The 15899-nt window shown below is 43.8% G+C and overlaps 1 protein-coding gene across 1 annotated transcript in view; it reads left to right on the plus strand.

The window, feature by feature from the left end:
• SLTM (SAFB like transcription modulator) overlaps nucleotides 1-15899 on the plus strand; it is a 399249-nt gene that overhangs the window by 85370 nt on the left and 297980 nt on the right. Inside the window, 6 exon segments of the mRNA XM_029574499.1 lie at nucleotides 5091-5117; nucleotides 5119-5183; nucleotides 5185-5366; nucleotides 5369-5521; nucleotides 5524-5557; nucleotides 6102-6148. Coding sequence (XP_029430359.1) covers nucleotides 5091-5117; nucleotides 5119-5183; nucleotides 5185-5366; nucleotides 5369-5521; nucleotides 5524-5557; nucleotides 6102-6148 — 508 coding nt within the window.

A 15899-nucleotide genomic window follows, 5' to 3' on the forward strand; every position in this document is an offset into this window, starting at 1 on the left:
CTGTAAGAGAAAGGAGGGTTTCCGTGTTGCGTGATTTGCGGAAACCATATTGCGAAGGGTATAAGATATTGTGATCTTCTAGATACTCTGAAAGCTGGGTGTTTACCAGTTTCTCCGTTAGTTTGGCTAAGAATGGGAGATTAGAGATGGGTCTGAAATTGGCTGGATCATTAGGGGGTCTAGATTGTGTTAAGGAGGGGTTTGAGAGAAGCGGTTTTTAGTGTGTCTGGATATGTCCCTTGAGTTAGAAAGCAATTTATGATACTTGTCAGAGGTCCTGTGATCGTGTCTGGGATGAGAAGCAAGAGTTTCGACTGGATATTATCTGCTGGGTGGCTGGATGGTTTCTGTCTTTTTAGGAGGGATTCGATCTCTTTGGTGGAGATTGAGTTGAAATTGACAAGCTTGGCTCTCAAAGGGGAATGAGGATTCTTGCCTGAAGTCAGAGGTGTCGTAGTTGGAGGTAGGAGGGCAAGCGTATTTGAGATCTTCTGTTGAAAAAATGTAGCAAGTTCATTAGCCTTGGATAGAGCTTGTTCGTCTGGAATAGGCGGAGGGATTGCTTTAGTGATTTGTGTTACGTATGAGAACAGTGCTTGGGCATTATATTGGAGATGGTGTATTTTGTTGGAATAGAATTCCCTTTTTGTTAGCAGAATAGAAGTCCTGTAGCGATGGAGAGATCCTTTGTAGGCTGAAAGGGTAGCTGTGTTGGGGGTTTTGCGCCATCTATTTTCCTTGTGACGTAGGTCCTGTTTCATTTGTTTTAGTTCAGGTGTGAACCAGGGTTGGTTACCTTTTTTTGTGGGATTAATTGTTTTGGAGGCAATTGGGCACAATTTGTTTGCAACTGCTTCCGTAATCTTATGCCAGGAGGAAAGGGCTGAGTCAGGATTGGATAGGTCTAGGTTACTGAGTTCCTTGGAGAGTTGATCTCTAAGTATATCAGATGGGCATGATTTCCTGAATTGAATGTTAGAAAGGTGAGGTGTGTGTCTGTCTGTATGTGGAGAAGGAGGATTCTATCAGAAAATGGTCTGACCCAGGGGATTGGGGTACAAGAGGGTTCTATTGGTGCCGAGAAGGAAGAATTGATGAATATTAGATCCAGAGTGTGACCTGCTTTATGAGTAGGGCTGTTGATGGTCTGAGTGAATCCCATTGCACTGAGAGTGGTGAGGAGGGCTTCACAATTCGAGGAGCAAGGTATAGCATCAGTATGGAGGTTAAAGTCACCCATGATCATAGTTGGGATGTCTGAGTTGATATGTTTCACAATGGATTCTATGAGGGGCGAGGGGTCTGTTTCAAGAACTCCAGGCGGCGCGTAGACTAACAATAATTGTAGTTGTTTTGATTTGACTAGACCCAATTCCAATTTGGACTCAGTCTTGATTGAATGTGCAGTTAGCCTGAGTTCTTTCTTGCTAGCTAGAAGAAGACCGCCTCCTCTTTTTTTGTGTCTATGAAAGGTGAAGATGTCATATATATGAGTTGGTAGTTGGTTGATTAGAGCAATGTCCGAGTTTTTTAACCAGGTTTCTGTGATTGCACAGATGTCTGGGTTGGTGTCTAGGAGGTAGTCGTTGAGGATGTGTGTCTTTTTAGTTAGGGATTGCGCATTGAAAAGGGTTACTGAGAGTAGCGTGAGGCCTAGCAGTTGGTTCAATGGAGAGGTCATGATTGGAATAATTCTTTTTTGTATGACGTTGGAGAAGTTAATTATGGAGTTCCTCCTTTGGTTGTGAATGATTGGGATATTGTAAGTGAGCATGAGGATAGGTGTTCTGGAAGAGGTGTAGTCTGAATGACGATTGGTAGGGTCTGTGTGCCAGCTGGTGTGGGTCTGGGAGAATGCTAGAGATATCTGAGAGGGCGATGGAGTTGTCTGTCCGAAAAAGGAGAGGTCTGGATGGTTGTTATAAGGTGTTTGTATGGATGTTGGGTTCGACTGTATGAGTGCTCTGACCTCAGCGAGAGTGGAGTGGTTTGTCTGTCCGGATGCTGGAATTGTTTCTGTACTGGAGGAATTTTGAAAGTCTCTAGTTATAGACGTTGGACTGTTTTAGGGGCTGAGCACTGGATGAGTGCTGGGTGATAGATTGCTGGATAAGCGCTGGATGGGTGTTGAGTGAGCGCTGGAGGCACTTGAGTTGAGTGCTGGAGTGATGATTGCTGTGAAGGATGATTACTGCTTCTGCTGGTTGAGTGCTGGAGTGATGATTGCTGTGAAGGATGATTACTGCTTCTGCTGGTTGAGTGCTGGAGGGATGAATGCTGCGAAGGATGATTGTTGTTTCCGCTGAAAAGGTCCTTCCATAAGCTTGAGGGTGCCCGGATGTGAGGACTCGCGATGCCAGGTGCATGTGGAGTTAATAAACCTGGGGTCACCCTGGGGAGCCCTTAGAGGCTGGCTCCTTAGGTTGCGCGACGCCGTCGAGCTCGTGAGTTTGCTTGTGGATTTGGATCTGGAACTGGAGTCTATAAAGAATATTCCTGGTGGGTGGTCGGCGCCGTTTGCGTTTGGCCTTGCTATGGTTGCCAAGGTTGTAGTTGCTTCGCGGGAGGAAGGAGTAGGTATAATCCGCTGCAGGTTGTTTAGGTTTCTTTAGTTGTATCTGCGTTTTGCGAGGGGACGTAGAGTAGCAGGGTAGTGGAGAAAGTCCGGTGCTGTCCGAAGGGGCTGCCCGAAGGGGCGCACAAAGGAGGCAGGGAAGCCTTTACCCCTTCAGGTCAAAGCTCATTCCACTAGGGCCCAGGCCATATCCTGGGTGGAAGCTAAGTTACTGTCTTTCGTTGACATCTGTTGAGCAGTGATGTCCTTCCACTCAGTCTCCAGGTTCTGTCGCCTGGATGTCCAGGCCCGAGAGGAGGCCCGAGCCTTTGCAAGGGTAGTGCTAACCGGACCTCAGGCAGCCCCCCTGCTCTATTCAGGAGTAGCGCTTGTACATCTCACTGGTCTTGAGTCCATCTGGCTACACGCTAGGAAATGGAGAAATTACTTACTGATAACTTCATTTTCCTTAGTGTAGAGAGATGGACTTAGCATCCTACCCACGGCTGCCCAGGAGAGGAACCAAAGAATCGCCCATGAGGTGAATCTTGATTCCATGTGGTTATGGGTAAACAGTTACCCTTTCCCTAATTCAGGGCACCTATAGTTTTGTTGGGGTTCAGCACTTATATTGGTTGAGTACAGTTGTGGTCTCCAGTTTTTAATCAAGTTGTATCCATATTCTCATCAAGTTCTTCAATAATATGTCCACAATGCTTTTTGAAGAGAATATTTGGCTGAGGTCACTGTGGGGGTATATCTAGGGTGACATCCGCTTTGAAACCTGACTCCATCTCCAGCTGCTAGCCAGGGGAGCACATAATCCATTGGTCCCGAGTCTCTGTCTACACTGAGAAAAAGCAAAATTATCAGGTAAGTAATTTCTCCAGTAATTGCTCATTTGCATGGAAGTGGTCCATGTCTCCTATGGAAAGAAATAGAAGCATAATATACAAGTTTGTGAGAATTTATTTCACATTGTGCAAAACCAGAGGAAATGTGGACCAAAAGTGTGAAAATAAGGAGGTTCAATTTATTCACTGGGATTGAATTTAAAATTTTTATACTGCCATATTCCTATAATCTAGGCAGTTTAACATAAACATGTAGTAGATCAACATATCTCATAATCAACTAATTTGAGGTTCTCAACTAATTTTTCCTGACTTTTAGGAAACAGAAGAGGAAGAAAACGATAAAGGTAAGTTGGGTTTACATATTTTGTAGAGCTGAGGGGTTTATAATATATATTTTAGAATTGCGAGTTGGACAGTTGGTAATTAAACCAACTGCATAGTTTTTTTTTTTCTTTTGGAATGGAATTCTCTGTAACTTTACTGAAAGTGCTGAAGTATAAGTTGATGGCTGAATAAAATTATTTTCCTTCACTAGGTTTAATCCGTAGTAATATTTGCCTCATTCTGAGTAGTATATGTGGAATGTTTTAATCTTTTTCCCAAAATTTAAGGATGCACGTCATAACGGTAGGTTGCGGGAGGGGGGGGGGGTGGTTACTTTTTTTCACAGTTCTAAGACTTGTACTACAGAAATGTTTGTTTAATTCCAAGCTTCACATGTAACTTGAGTTGCAAATGAAGCTTGAATAGTGGGCCATCAGCAGCAATCATGTCATCCTTCATTGAAACTGTCATGGAAAAGTGACTTCTGAGAAACTCTTGAGAAGAGGAGTCCAGAGATTTCTTACTTGAATGGCTTTTTTACAGCCTTTCTGTTTGGATGAAGAGGATGCATAGGATTGGTTTTTTACATGATAGGATATGAAGAATTCTTGGTTTCTGCTTTGCACTGGAAAGAACATGAATTGTTTAAGAAGATAGAATGAAAAAAGCTGCTTGAATGTTTCAAGAACCTTATAGCTGAGACACAAGATTTGTCTGAAATTACAGAAAATCTGCAAATTATTGGACTAACAGTAAAAATCTGTCCATAGGGTAAAGAAGATTGGAGAGTGTTTGCTTGTTTGTTCTTATCTACAGAAAACTTATGTTGGCATTACCAAACAACTAGAGAAACAAGTAAAACCAAGATGAACTTAGGAAGCATTTTTTTTTTTTTTTTTTGAAGATGGGATTCACTTCTAGACTGTTCATGCACTTCTTTTTTGAAGACCTCTGGATAATTGATTTGAAACAGTTTTACCCCCATGTCCAGTTTAAGGTTTTTCAATGCTTGAATAAGCAGTTTGGACCAATTGTACAGCAGTACAATAAATATTGGAAAACCTGTCCATAAGAATATTTTCTCAACTATTTGAAGACAAAAGGAATCTTGGGCATTTGCGCATAATCTGAGAGCGATGTTGTGTGATGGTGTTTTATTTCTAAACAAATGTTTAACCATGAAGAATATGATCCGTGATAAAGGATTGTATAAATTGTGTATTCACCATGTAGTAGTCTAACATTCTATCAAGCCTAATAATAAGCTTTGTATTTTTAGGTCATATTTTAGCTTATGAACTTGAAATTGTTTAAACTTCTTGTTTTGCCATGTTTATTCCTGTTAATCCTCTTAGATTATAGCAGGTTCTGGTGATGGTACAACAAGAAGTATCTAAACCTCTTCCTTCAGAAGAACATGCAGCTGAAGCTGAGCAAGCAGCTCTGAAGAATGGAAACTAGCACATCTGTGAAAGAAGTGGAGGATGATAACATTTCGGTTACAATCCAGGCTGAAGATGCCATCACACTGGATTTTGATGGTGATGACCCTACTGAAACAGGTAAAAATGTGAAATTACAGATTTGGAGCCGATAAGCCAAAGACGAGCAGGATGCGGTGGCACAGAGAGCCTGGAGGATAGCAAGGATCATGAGATGAAAGAGAACCATAAAGATGGCAAAAGGAGGAGAGCGTGAAGGGAGATCTGTCAAGAAAAGAAACCAGAGGAAGGTTCAAAGCAAGCAGAATCTGGAGACAAAGACAAGGATTCTGTGAAGAAAGGTCCCTGTCTACTGGGGCCTCTGGTCAAGCAAGAGGTTTGTTTTTTCTATGTCAGTTCTTTATGGTACTGGGTACCAGCATTCAATAAGATCCACTCCTACATTAGGGGTAGCATCAAGAACCTTGTAATTAGTACATATGATCCTGCTTATAATTTTTTTTGAGCATCATAAGTTACTTTTAAACAAAAAAAAAATCAAGATCTTCGTATGATTACCTTTTTGAGTTGTCAGCTTTTTTATTTTTAATCAAATTGGGACGTGTTTCCTAAAACCCCTGTGATGATGGTAATAGAGCAACTGTCCACTCTAAGAACACAAAATGAAGTCGAGTCCCAATCCTGAAATCTGGAGAAGATTGCCATATATCCACTGAATAGAGTTCTCAAAAAAAATCTAGATCTTCAGGCACCATGGGGAAAATCAGTTCCAGGAATCTTAAGGGAATCATTTGTTCAAGTAAAAGCCAATCCAGCCCTTCTGAACTGTTAACTTGTATGTTAGTCTTTAAAGCTCCGTGATTTATTAGAAAGATGCATAAACGTCATTTCATTTTGTTCTTTTCTAATAACTTGTTTTTATAGCTCCACTAAAGACTCTAAAGAAGGCAAGACATCAAAGGATGATAAAGGTAAGATTGTACATAATTCTTTTTTTATTCACTTTTAATCAATATTACATGATATAAAGTCAAAATTTCAAAAGTTAAAAGAAAAAGTAAAATAAATTACTAAAGTAACTCATCTAATTAGAACTCCACATAATGAGAGCAGTAAACTGAAACACCTAGTACATATCCAACAGAAGATTTCTCAAGTTTTATCCATAATGAAAGTTCTTAATGACTGGATCAAGAAAAACTAATTTATTCCCCAGAAAATCTATCAAACATTTACAGGGGAGTTTAAAGAAAAAGGTTGCCCCATTGCCAATACTCTAGGTTTTAAATTAAATGTTTACTTTTGGGCTGTTTCCTGCAAAACATCTAGAAAAAAAGTGTACTACATGGCCACAGAACAGTGAGTGATTATATTTAAAAAATTGTTGAATGACTCTTAAAAACTCACTAAAACAAGACTAAAGTTGACATGGTAGTTATGATTAGAAGTCTGGAGAAAAAGGGAAACAGAATTATTGACTGCAATACATCAACAGCTGCATCTGAAGCTCCAACAGATCTCTTCTTATCAGGCATATAATAATTACATAAAGGAAAATATTTATCTAAAGAGAATTGTAGGACTTCAGTGGAATAATATGTAAAAAGCGCTACACCAGATAACCTGGTCTTTGGATAATTCAGCAAGTTGAAGGCTCCTGGATTTCAGTTTATCTAACATTTCATACTTGTATTGAAGACTCGGATTATCTTTCATTCCTGAGGCTAAAGAGAATTGTATATTGGTAATTGCAGTTTGGACACCCAAATTGCCTAGAGTGGATCTTAGTCTATCTCAACTAATGTAGCATAAACAGCTTATGAAAATTGGCAAAGTTGAGAAAGCGCCTTAGAAACGGAGGTCTCGCAATACATGTTTGAAGGATATTTGGAAAATCGTATCTTCAGGTGCTTTAGAAGCAGCCATAGTAGCAGTGTTCCCATCCTAACTCATGGAAAATTGCACAGTTGTTAGACTGCACAAAAAGGTTCTTCAACACCTGCCTTAGGTGATATAGTATTCGATGGAGACCTAGCCTCTGTCATTGGATAGAGGCTTCTTAACATCAAAGGGTAAGGACAGACTTCCTTCGAGTGACTTCCCATTGGATATGAGGCCCAGGGAGCAGGTCTAATCTCAGGGCTCAATACTCGAGCACTCCTTGCGAAACTAAATTCTTTTGTTCCATGTTTTTTCATCTATAAGCTCTACTCCCATAAAAGGTCCAATGGACAGTCATACCCTTTATTTGCTTTCCTATCTGCACTGGGAAGAAATTGGGCATAAGAGGCGTACCCCTTGGGGGTGGGGCTTAGGTATGTGACTGCTCACCACATTTTGTAGGCCCCAAGCAGTCAGGTGACAGACTGGGTGGCCAAAAATGTTGCCTGTGGTGCTTCTCCCAGGCAGGACCAGGACGGACAGCTTCTGCTCCTACAATTCTTTTCTAGTAGCGAGTAACTATTTAACTGCACTGTTATGTAAATTCGTCCTATAGATACTAAGTTGTAGAGTGGATAAGGTCTTAATGAACATGCCTTATGTTTGGAGTTTTCAGCTCTGCACAAGGAAAAAGACAAAACATTGCCTAATGCTTGCTTCATCAGAACTACACTTTTCTGAATGTAACTGTTTGAGTTAGAGCAATCACTTCTCACCTTACTGTCTAGAATGAAAGTTGCAAGTTTCTTGTGCCTTCCTTTTGGAAGACTTCTGCTGTTTGTGTTTCAGCTGCAAATATTTATTTTTTATTTAGGCATTGTATATATTGTCATTCCAAAAGATCACAACTGTTTACAAAATCAACATTTACACTATAGTTTAACACAAGGTCAAAACATGTTAACTAAACAGTTAAATAGTAGAGATGTGATTCAGATACCCGATAATTTCAGCTTTCCTTTTCATGTATCCGCGGGAAAAGTTTGTATTCCTGCGGATCGGCTTTTTTTATTGTATCGAATTGTTTTCGGTTTAGTGCTCACTAACCCGATAAACAATTTTTCACAAATTCATGGAAAATGTGATTATCGGTTGTGGCGATACATGACTAAGAAATATCATACGATATTTTAATTCATCAAAAAAACTATGCACATCTCTATTAAATAGTAATTCATGAAACATTACTTCCTTTTAAGTAACTGTCACGAGGTAGTTAGTGAGTTGTCTTAATACTCTAAGTCTCTTATTGTCGTCCATAATGAACAGAATTGCTCTTAAAGTAGATCTTTTCTGCTATTTGCATTTAATGGTAGATGTTTGTCTCAGAAATTTTGTTGCACTTTCCAAGGCTGCCACCAATGATATCCTTTATAACTTTTGGAAGATATTTTGTATGCATTTAGATTCTCTTCCTAAGCATGTTTGCAACTACTACACAATCCTTGAGTATCCCAATGGATCACAAACATTCCAAGTGGTTAGCCTGGAGTAATTTTACTTCTCTGTATATAGAGATAGTTGTGGGATTTAAGCAAAACAAGCTACACCCGGCTAAATTTATCTTGCTATTTTGTTAGCCCTCAGTTTTAACATTGGAAGAATCTTTAATCTCCAGACATTCCCCCCCCCCTTCTGTGACCTTTGTTACTTTTACCTTTTAAAGAGGCCAAGGAGATTTGACAGTTGATTCTATTTACTTGAATTTAAATGAGTCACTTCCTCTTCAAGTGAGCTTCTCCAACTGGCTCTGGTAAATGACTAAGGGAACAATGAAAACAACGAGGAGAAACTAGCAACTACTCATTTTGGAGGGGAATAACTTGCAGTCAAGAAACAGGAAAGACTTGCAAATCATCTGTGATAACTTCAAAGTAGCCTCTCTGACAAAACAGAAAAGTTGGTAATATACTTGTATTTTAAAGAGAGATCTGTTGAGAAATAGAAGTAAAATTACTTCTCTACAGGTCTGTAGTACTTAATACCTTGAGTATTATATGCAGTACTGGAGACCACATTTACAAATAGGTATTGATGAAATGAAACCTTTCAAACGAGCACCACGAAAATGGTGCATAGCTTGTCTTATAGGCCATACTTCAAGGAACTTAAATCTCCATATATCCAAGAAAAAAGAACAATGATACATATTCAAATATATCAACTTTCATTTAGCTAATAGGTCACTTTCTTTTTTTTAAATCGTTTTATTGGATAAGAATATATTGAACAACAAGGTCCAACCCACATAGCAAGCATACAGCATATCATCTATTTGTTTCACTGTATTTGTAACTATGAGCTGGATCATCAAGTCAGTTTTGAGAGAGAATACGTTTGACCTTCAAGCCCACACTCAAAACTGTAAGAGTCTCGTTCCACTATATCTATGGCTCCGAGATTTTTCTCAAATTCCAAATTTTGTTAAATTGTTGCAACATATCGTTCTTATAAGCAGTAAGTTTTCCCATAGAGCACTGTCCCTAAACTGGAGCAAACTAAAGATAAAGAGGGCAGAAGAGGTTTCTTCTACCAGTAAGCCAACAACACAGCAATAGCTATTTGCAAAAAGAGGGCCTATTTAGTAGAGCTAATATTAGGAGCACATACTCCCAACAAGGAAAGTTTAGATTCGTTTTGAATTTTAACCCCAAGGATAATAGAAGCCAAGGTGCTCACTTCTTCCTAAAACTTGCACATCTGGGGATAGTTCTACCATATGTGATAAAAGATCCTCTATCCCCACATTTATACTAACATTTATCAATAACAGGATATAATTTATGAAGTTGTTCAGAGGTGAGAAACAATCTAAGAATCACTTCTGATCTATTTTCTATCAAAAGTGAGGAGAGAGAACCCTTGACCACGAGCAAAGAAAAATAATTCTAAGACGTTTCATTCATAATCTCATACAAATTTTTCTACCAGGCAAGAATATGCCAGGGTTTGACCTTCAACTCCTTATTTAACATAATACAAACTTCTGAAATGTTCCCAGTCAGCCTTATTACAAAAACTTTCAAATATGGTCTTGCCTTCTAGAAGATTGAATTTTATACCCCTCTGGTGAAAGAAATGAGCCACTTGAAGGGATGGCAATGTCTTTCCTAGCCTGTAGCCAGAAGGACTCAGGACCAGTGGGTATTGTGCTCTTCTGCTAGCAGATGGGAGACTGAGTCAGATTTCAAAGCTGACGTCACTCTAGGTATACCCCTGCAGTAACCTCAGCTCTCTTCAGTATCTCTCCCACGCACTATAGAATAGTGTTAAGAATTACAGCAAAGAAGAAACACAATTTACCTTAAAGAAGATCGAGCCCTGCTCTCCTGTGGTGATACCTAAGGGTCCCTTCCCCAGTCGAGAATTCCTGAGGTGATCTCAGATATCCCTCAAAGGTGTGCCTTGGTCCGGTAGCCGGTTCCTAGCGTGGACTTGGCGCTCAATGTGGCTGAAAGGCAGTGGGTGCAGAAACAAGTGCGTCTGTGAAGGTTATTCCCTTCCCCCCGCAGCTAGAGACCATCCGGCACATGATCAGTAAGGGCAGAGACCAGGTAAGAAAAAATATTTAAATTCAGGTCTCCAGAGCTCTGATTGCCATACCGAATTCTTCCGGTGAGGTTAAAAGGGAGTACTGATCGGGTTGAGCAGCCTTGGTTGGGCTTTGCCCCGATCCGGTGCAAGGGTCCACACAAGTGGAGACCCTCGGGGGCGCCATCTTCCCTTCTTGACCGGTGTTACGTGCAGGGCAGACCGAGTGGCCAATGCGCCTAACTTGCGCACGTCCAATACAGACGCGCGCACAACTGAGCGCACCCCACGCGTATAACTACACGTGTAGCTGTGTTTACAATTGCACTCGCGCAAACACATAGACAATGGCACCAGCACCCAATAAGGCCAGAATGCACTCTTTGCACAGCCGTCACATAAGAGCCGCACAGCCTGAGTTGTAGCCCTTGCCTGTGTCAACATTGGAAGAAGCCCAGGGGGAACCAAAATCTGGTCCCTTACTGTCAGGAGATGGCTCTGGAACTTACCGACGATAGCTCCCCGAATCTATGCATTCTTTGAGATGCCTCGCCTAACCAAGAACTTCCCTGACAGGGACCCAGACACCTAGATGATGAGGATGACTCCCTGGAAGAAGGAGAAATCCCTCCAGGATTGAATTACCAACTCTTGTTTCCCAGACTCTGAAGATGCTGGGTATTCTAGGCACGAACCCTATGGCGGAACCACAGAAGAACCCCATCATGGTGTCCCTTCATAAGGCCTCATGCTACTTTCCAATGATGGAAGTCATCCAGGAACTGATTAACTTGGAGTGGGATGCCCCGGAGGCCAGCTTCAAAGGGGGTCGGGCCTTGGAAGCTCTATACCCTCTAGAGCCAGCGACCAAGCAACTCCTGCGTTTCCCGAAAGTGGACACTATGGTCGGTGCCATATCAAAGAGAACAACTATTCCGTTGAGGGAGGGGCTGCATTGAAGGATACTCGGGACAGACTATTTGAATCCATCTTTAAGCAGGCTTTTGACACAAACAGCAAGGACACTGCAGATTGCTTATGATGTGCACTGGTAGTATGTTCCTTATTTGCTTCTTCTCTCTTCTCCTTTACTCTTTATCTCTTTCTCTCTTTCTCTCTTTCTCCTCTTCTCTCTTTCTCTCTTTCTCTCTTTTCTCTCTTTCTCTCTTCTCTCCTTCTCTCTTTCTCTCCTTCTGTCTCTCTTTCTCTCTTTCTCTCTCTTCTCTCTTTCTCTCTTTCTCTCTTTCTCTCTTTCTCTCTCTCTTCTCTCTTCTCTCTTCTCTCTCTCTCTCTATCTCAGAAAATAACTCTGGAACGTTTCTTTACCGATGCGACGATAGAACCTGCTTCAGCCTTCCTGACTGACTCAAGCTCAGACCTGGTGCGCACCTCAGCCAGGGGCGTTGCCTCGGTAGTGGCAGCCAGAAGACAACTATGGCTACGGAATTGGTCTCCGGACGTGACATCTAAAGCGAATCTCACAAGAATGCCCTTTAAAGATATCTCTTGTTGGGAAGTGAATTGGAGAAGTTAGCCAGCAAATGGGGCGAATTCCCAGTGCCTCGGCTACCGGAAGGTAAGGAGTAAAAGATCTCAACGTCCCTCCCCCAGAATAACCAAGGGAAGAGACTCGCAGCACTTTAGACCCTACAGGAACTCGCAGTTCCAGGCAACTCTTTCTTCTGGAAGGTCACAACCCTTTCGGGACCTTCAGACCAAGAGGGGAGCAGGCCCGGGGAAAGGCTCCAGCCATGCTCCACAATGAGAATGGGCCGACTCTTCCATAGGAAGAGTAGATAGGGGGTCGACTTTGCCCCCTTCTACCAAAGATGGGTCGCGATAACGTTGGAGAAATGGGTACTAAATATCATTATAGAAGGTTACTCTGGAGTTCCGCAGCATCCCCTGAGACAAATTTGATGTCACCCTGCCACTCCCACACGATGCGACTGGCATTAGAAACCACTCTAACAAGGATACTCAGTCTGAAGGCGATATTTATTTATTTATTTGCACATCATATCGGTTTACATATAACTTGTAACTATTCGGCAGTGCAATAACTCTGGTTCCCAGACCCCAACAAAATACGGGGCGCTATTCTATCTATTTTATTGTTCCCAAGAAGGAAGGATCTTTCTGGCCCATCTTAGATCTCAAGAACGTCAACCGTCATCTGCGGGTACTACTCTTCCGCATGGAAACTCTTTGCTCCGTAATAATGGCAGTAAAACCGGGAGAGTTCCTAACCTCCCTGGACCTCTCCGAAGCCTACCTTCACATCCCAGTCCATCAGGCTCACCAGCGCTTCCTGCACTTTGCGAAACTGGTTCACCACTACCATTTCTGAGCCCTACCCTTCGGTCTAGCAACCGCCCCCAGAACTTTTACCAAAATCATGGCGGTTGTGAAGGCAACACTGAGGAAGGAAGGAATCTTGGTACACCCTTACTTGGATGACTGACCGATCAGGGCAAAGTCTTCGGAAAAGAGCCAGCAGATGACCAGCAGAGTTAGGAGCCTACTGCAGGAACTCGGTTGGGTCCTGAGCAAGAGCAGTCTGCAGCCCTCTCAATCTCTAGAGTACTTCGGGGCCCTTTTCGACACTAAACAGAACAGGCTTCCTCCCCCCCTCAGAGGAGAAGGAAACTGGTGGAACAATTACGACGATTGATGACCAATGCACGCCCCAAGGTATGGGACTATCTTCAAGTCCTCGGATTCATGGCAACCTGGAGGTTGTCCCATGGGTAGGGGCCCATATGTGACCGTTCCAGGACTCCTTACTGTCATGATGGAACCCACTGTCCAAGGACTACTCAATCCGCCTCAAACTACCAGCAGAGGTATGTTTTCTGCTCCAGTGGTGGCTACAGGAAGACCACTTAAGCAGAGGAGTATGCCTATCCCCACTGAACTGGACCTTGCTCACCATGGATGTGAGCCTGCGATGGTGGGGAGCCCACTATCAGGAACTGACAGCCCAGGGACAATGGAACAAGGAAGAGGCGGAATGGAACATAAACCGCCTGGAAGCTCGAGCAGTCAGACTAGCGTGCCTACGATTCAGCCACAGACTCAAGCGGCAAAGCGAGTCGAGTAATGTCTGATAACGTGACAACCTTTGCTTACATCAACTGCAGGGAGGAACCAGGAGCCAGCAGGTGTCTCTGGAGATAGATCCTCTCATGGTATGTTCGGAGATAAACGTACAAGGGATCTCTGCCTCCCACATCGCAGGAAAAGACAATGTCTCAGCAGACTTCCTCAGCAGCGAGAGCCTGGACCCGGGAGAATGGATGCTGTCGACCACAGCCTTCCAACTGATAGTAAATCGCTTGGGCCTCCCAGCCATGGATCTACTGGCCACCCATCTCAGTGCCCAAGTCTCCAGGTTTTTCAGCCACAGACGAGAGCCACATTCCCAAGCGATCGACGCTCTCGTCCAGACTTGGCAAGAGGAAGACTTACTGTATGCCTTGCCCCCATGGTCACTACCGGGCAAGATCATCCGCAGGATAGAACATCATGGGAGATTAGTTCTACTAGTGGCCCCAGATTGGCCAAGACGACCATGGTATGCAGACATGCAGTGACTTCTTGCGGGGAACCCTCTGTGCCTACCTCCACACAGGGCCTTATTCTCCACGAAGATCCAGCTCTATTCTCTTACGATCTGGCCCTTGAGAGGACTCAACTGAAGAAGCGCAGTTTCTCAAAGGGTGTGATTGACACCCTGCTCCGAGCACGCAAGTTCTCCACATCCCTGTCATACATACAGATCTGGAGAATATTCGAAGCCTGTTGCGAGGACCGCAGAGTACTGCCGTGGACAGCCAAGATCCCCATGATTTTGGAGTTCATATAGGATGGTATGAAGAAGGGGTTGTCACTCAACTCCCTCAAGGTCCAAGTAGCCACACTATCCTGCTTCAGAGCCGAAGCTTTCAGTATCCGGCTATCAACCCATCTGTATTTGGCCCGCTTCCTGAAAGGGGTTAAACAACTCCGACCACCCCTAAAGTGCCACTACACCTCTTAACGTTGAAGACTGTATTCCTGGTGGCAATATGTTCAGCTTGTCGCATCTCCGAACTTTCCCTGTACGTACCAGGATCAGTCCAGACAGCTGGGTTATGCCTCCCCTCCAGCAGATGGAGTCAGAGAGAAAACTGAAAGCACCCCCTAGATATACTGGTGTGCCACCTGTGATCCCTCAGTATATTCTCTGACTCCAGCAGATTGAGAGGCATAACCTGCAGTCCTGGCCTGGTCAGTTATTGGTACTGGGAAAAAAAACAAACAAAAAAAAAAACAAAAAACAGAGGGACAAGATCAATTAGTTTCTTCCCTTCTGTCTGTCTGTGTTGTTGGTTGTCTTGGTGCAGCGCGGTTTGGAGCTTAGTGTGGGGCAGGCACAGAGGGCAGTACCCTCTGCAGTTCCTGGACTAGACGGTCCTTGAGGCTGGGGGAGAGCTTACCGGTGGGCCGGTCACCCTCCCCCCAATTCCAGGGGTCCCAGCCCTGAAGGGGATTTTACGATAAAAAAAAAAAAAGTTTTTTTCTTTTAGAGTCACTTAAGGCCTGTTGGGGACAGGCAGTGAGCTCCTCCTCTTCAACCCCCGGCCTGCCAGAGCCTCTACGGACTCCGGAGGGGGTGGCTAGTCCACCCGGCGTGCTGTGCTGGTGAGGTTTTTTTACTCACCTTGATTTTGGTGCCTTTTTCTTGCAGCTCCATCTTCTCTCCCGCGATGCCGCGCTCTTCGGCCTGTGCAACCTGTGGGGGGGCGGGGGCATGACTCTCCCGAGAGGGCCTCTGTCCCCGATGTCTTCCCGGGGGCGAGGGACCCTCTCGGGGGCCAAGCGCTGCCCGCAGCGGGTCTCCTCTCCCCTCCACACCGCGGCATCACGGCGCTTCAGGCAGCCGTTCCTTGGCCCCTCCTCCCTCGGGGAAGAGTGCGGCGGCCATCTTGGCCACGAGGCAGGCAGAATCGGCAGCTTCGGAGGAGGAAATCTCCCCTCCCTCTCCTAGCGAGCAGAGCCCGCGATCCCCGCCCGGTTTGGGGAGCCCTCAAGCCCCTCCTCCCTCAGGCTCCACGAAGAAGAAATTAAAAAGGTCAGTGCCATTTTCCTCAGACTTTGTGCTCTTAATGCACAAAGCTTTTTTGCAGGCAGAATCTGGCTGGGAGGCGGAAGTTCCCTCTCCTCCGAAGGTCCCCAAAACTTCCTTGCCCAGGGGAGCCCACTGGG

The sequence above is a fragment of the Rhinatrema bivittatum genome, chromosome 13, assembly GCF_901001135.1.
Source record: "Rhinatrema bivittatum chromosome 13, aRhiBiv1.1, whole genome shotgun sequence".
In the NCBI taxonomy this organism is placed as follows: domain Eukaryota; kingdom Metazoa; phylum Chordata; class Amphibia; order Gymnophiona; family Rhinatrematidae; genus Rhinatrema; species Rhinatrema bivittatum.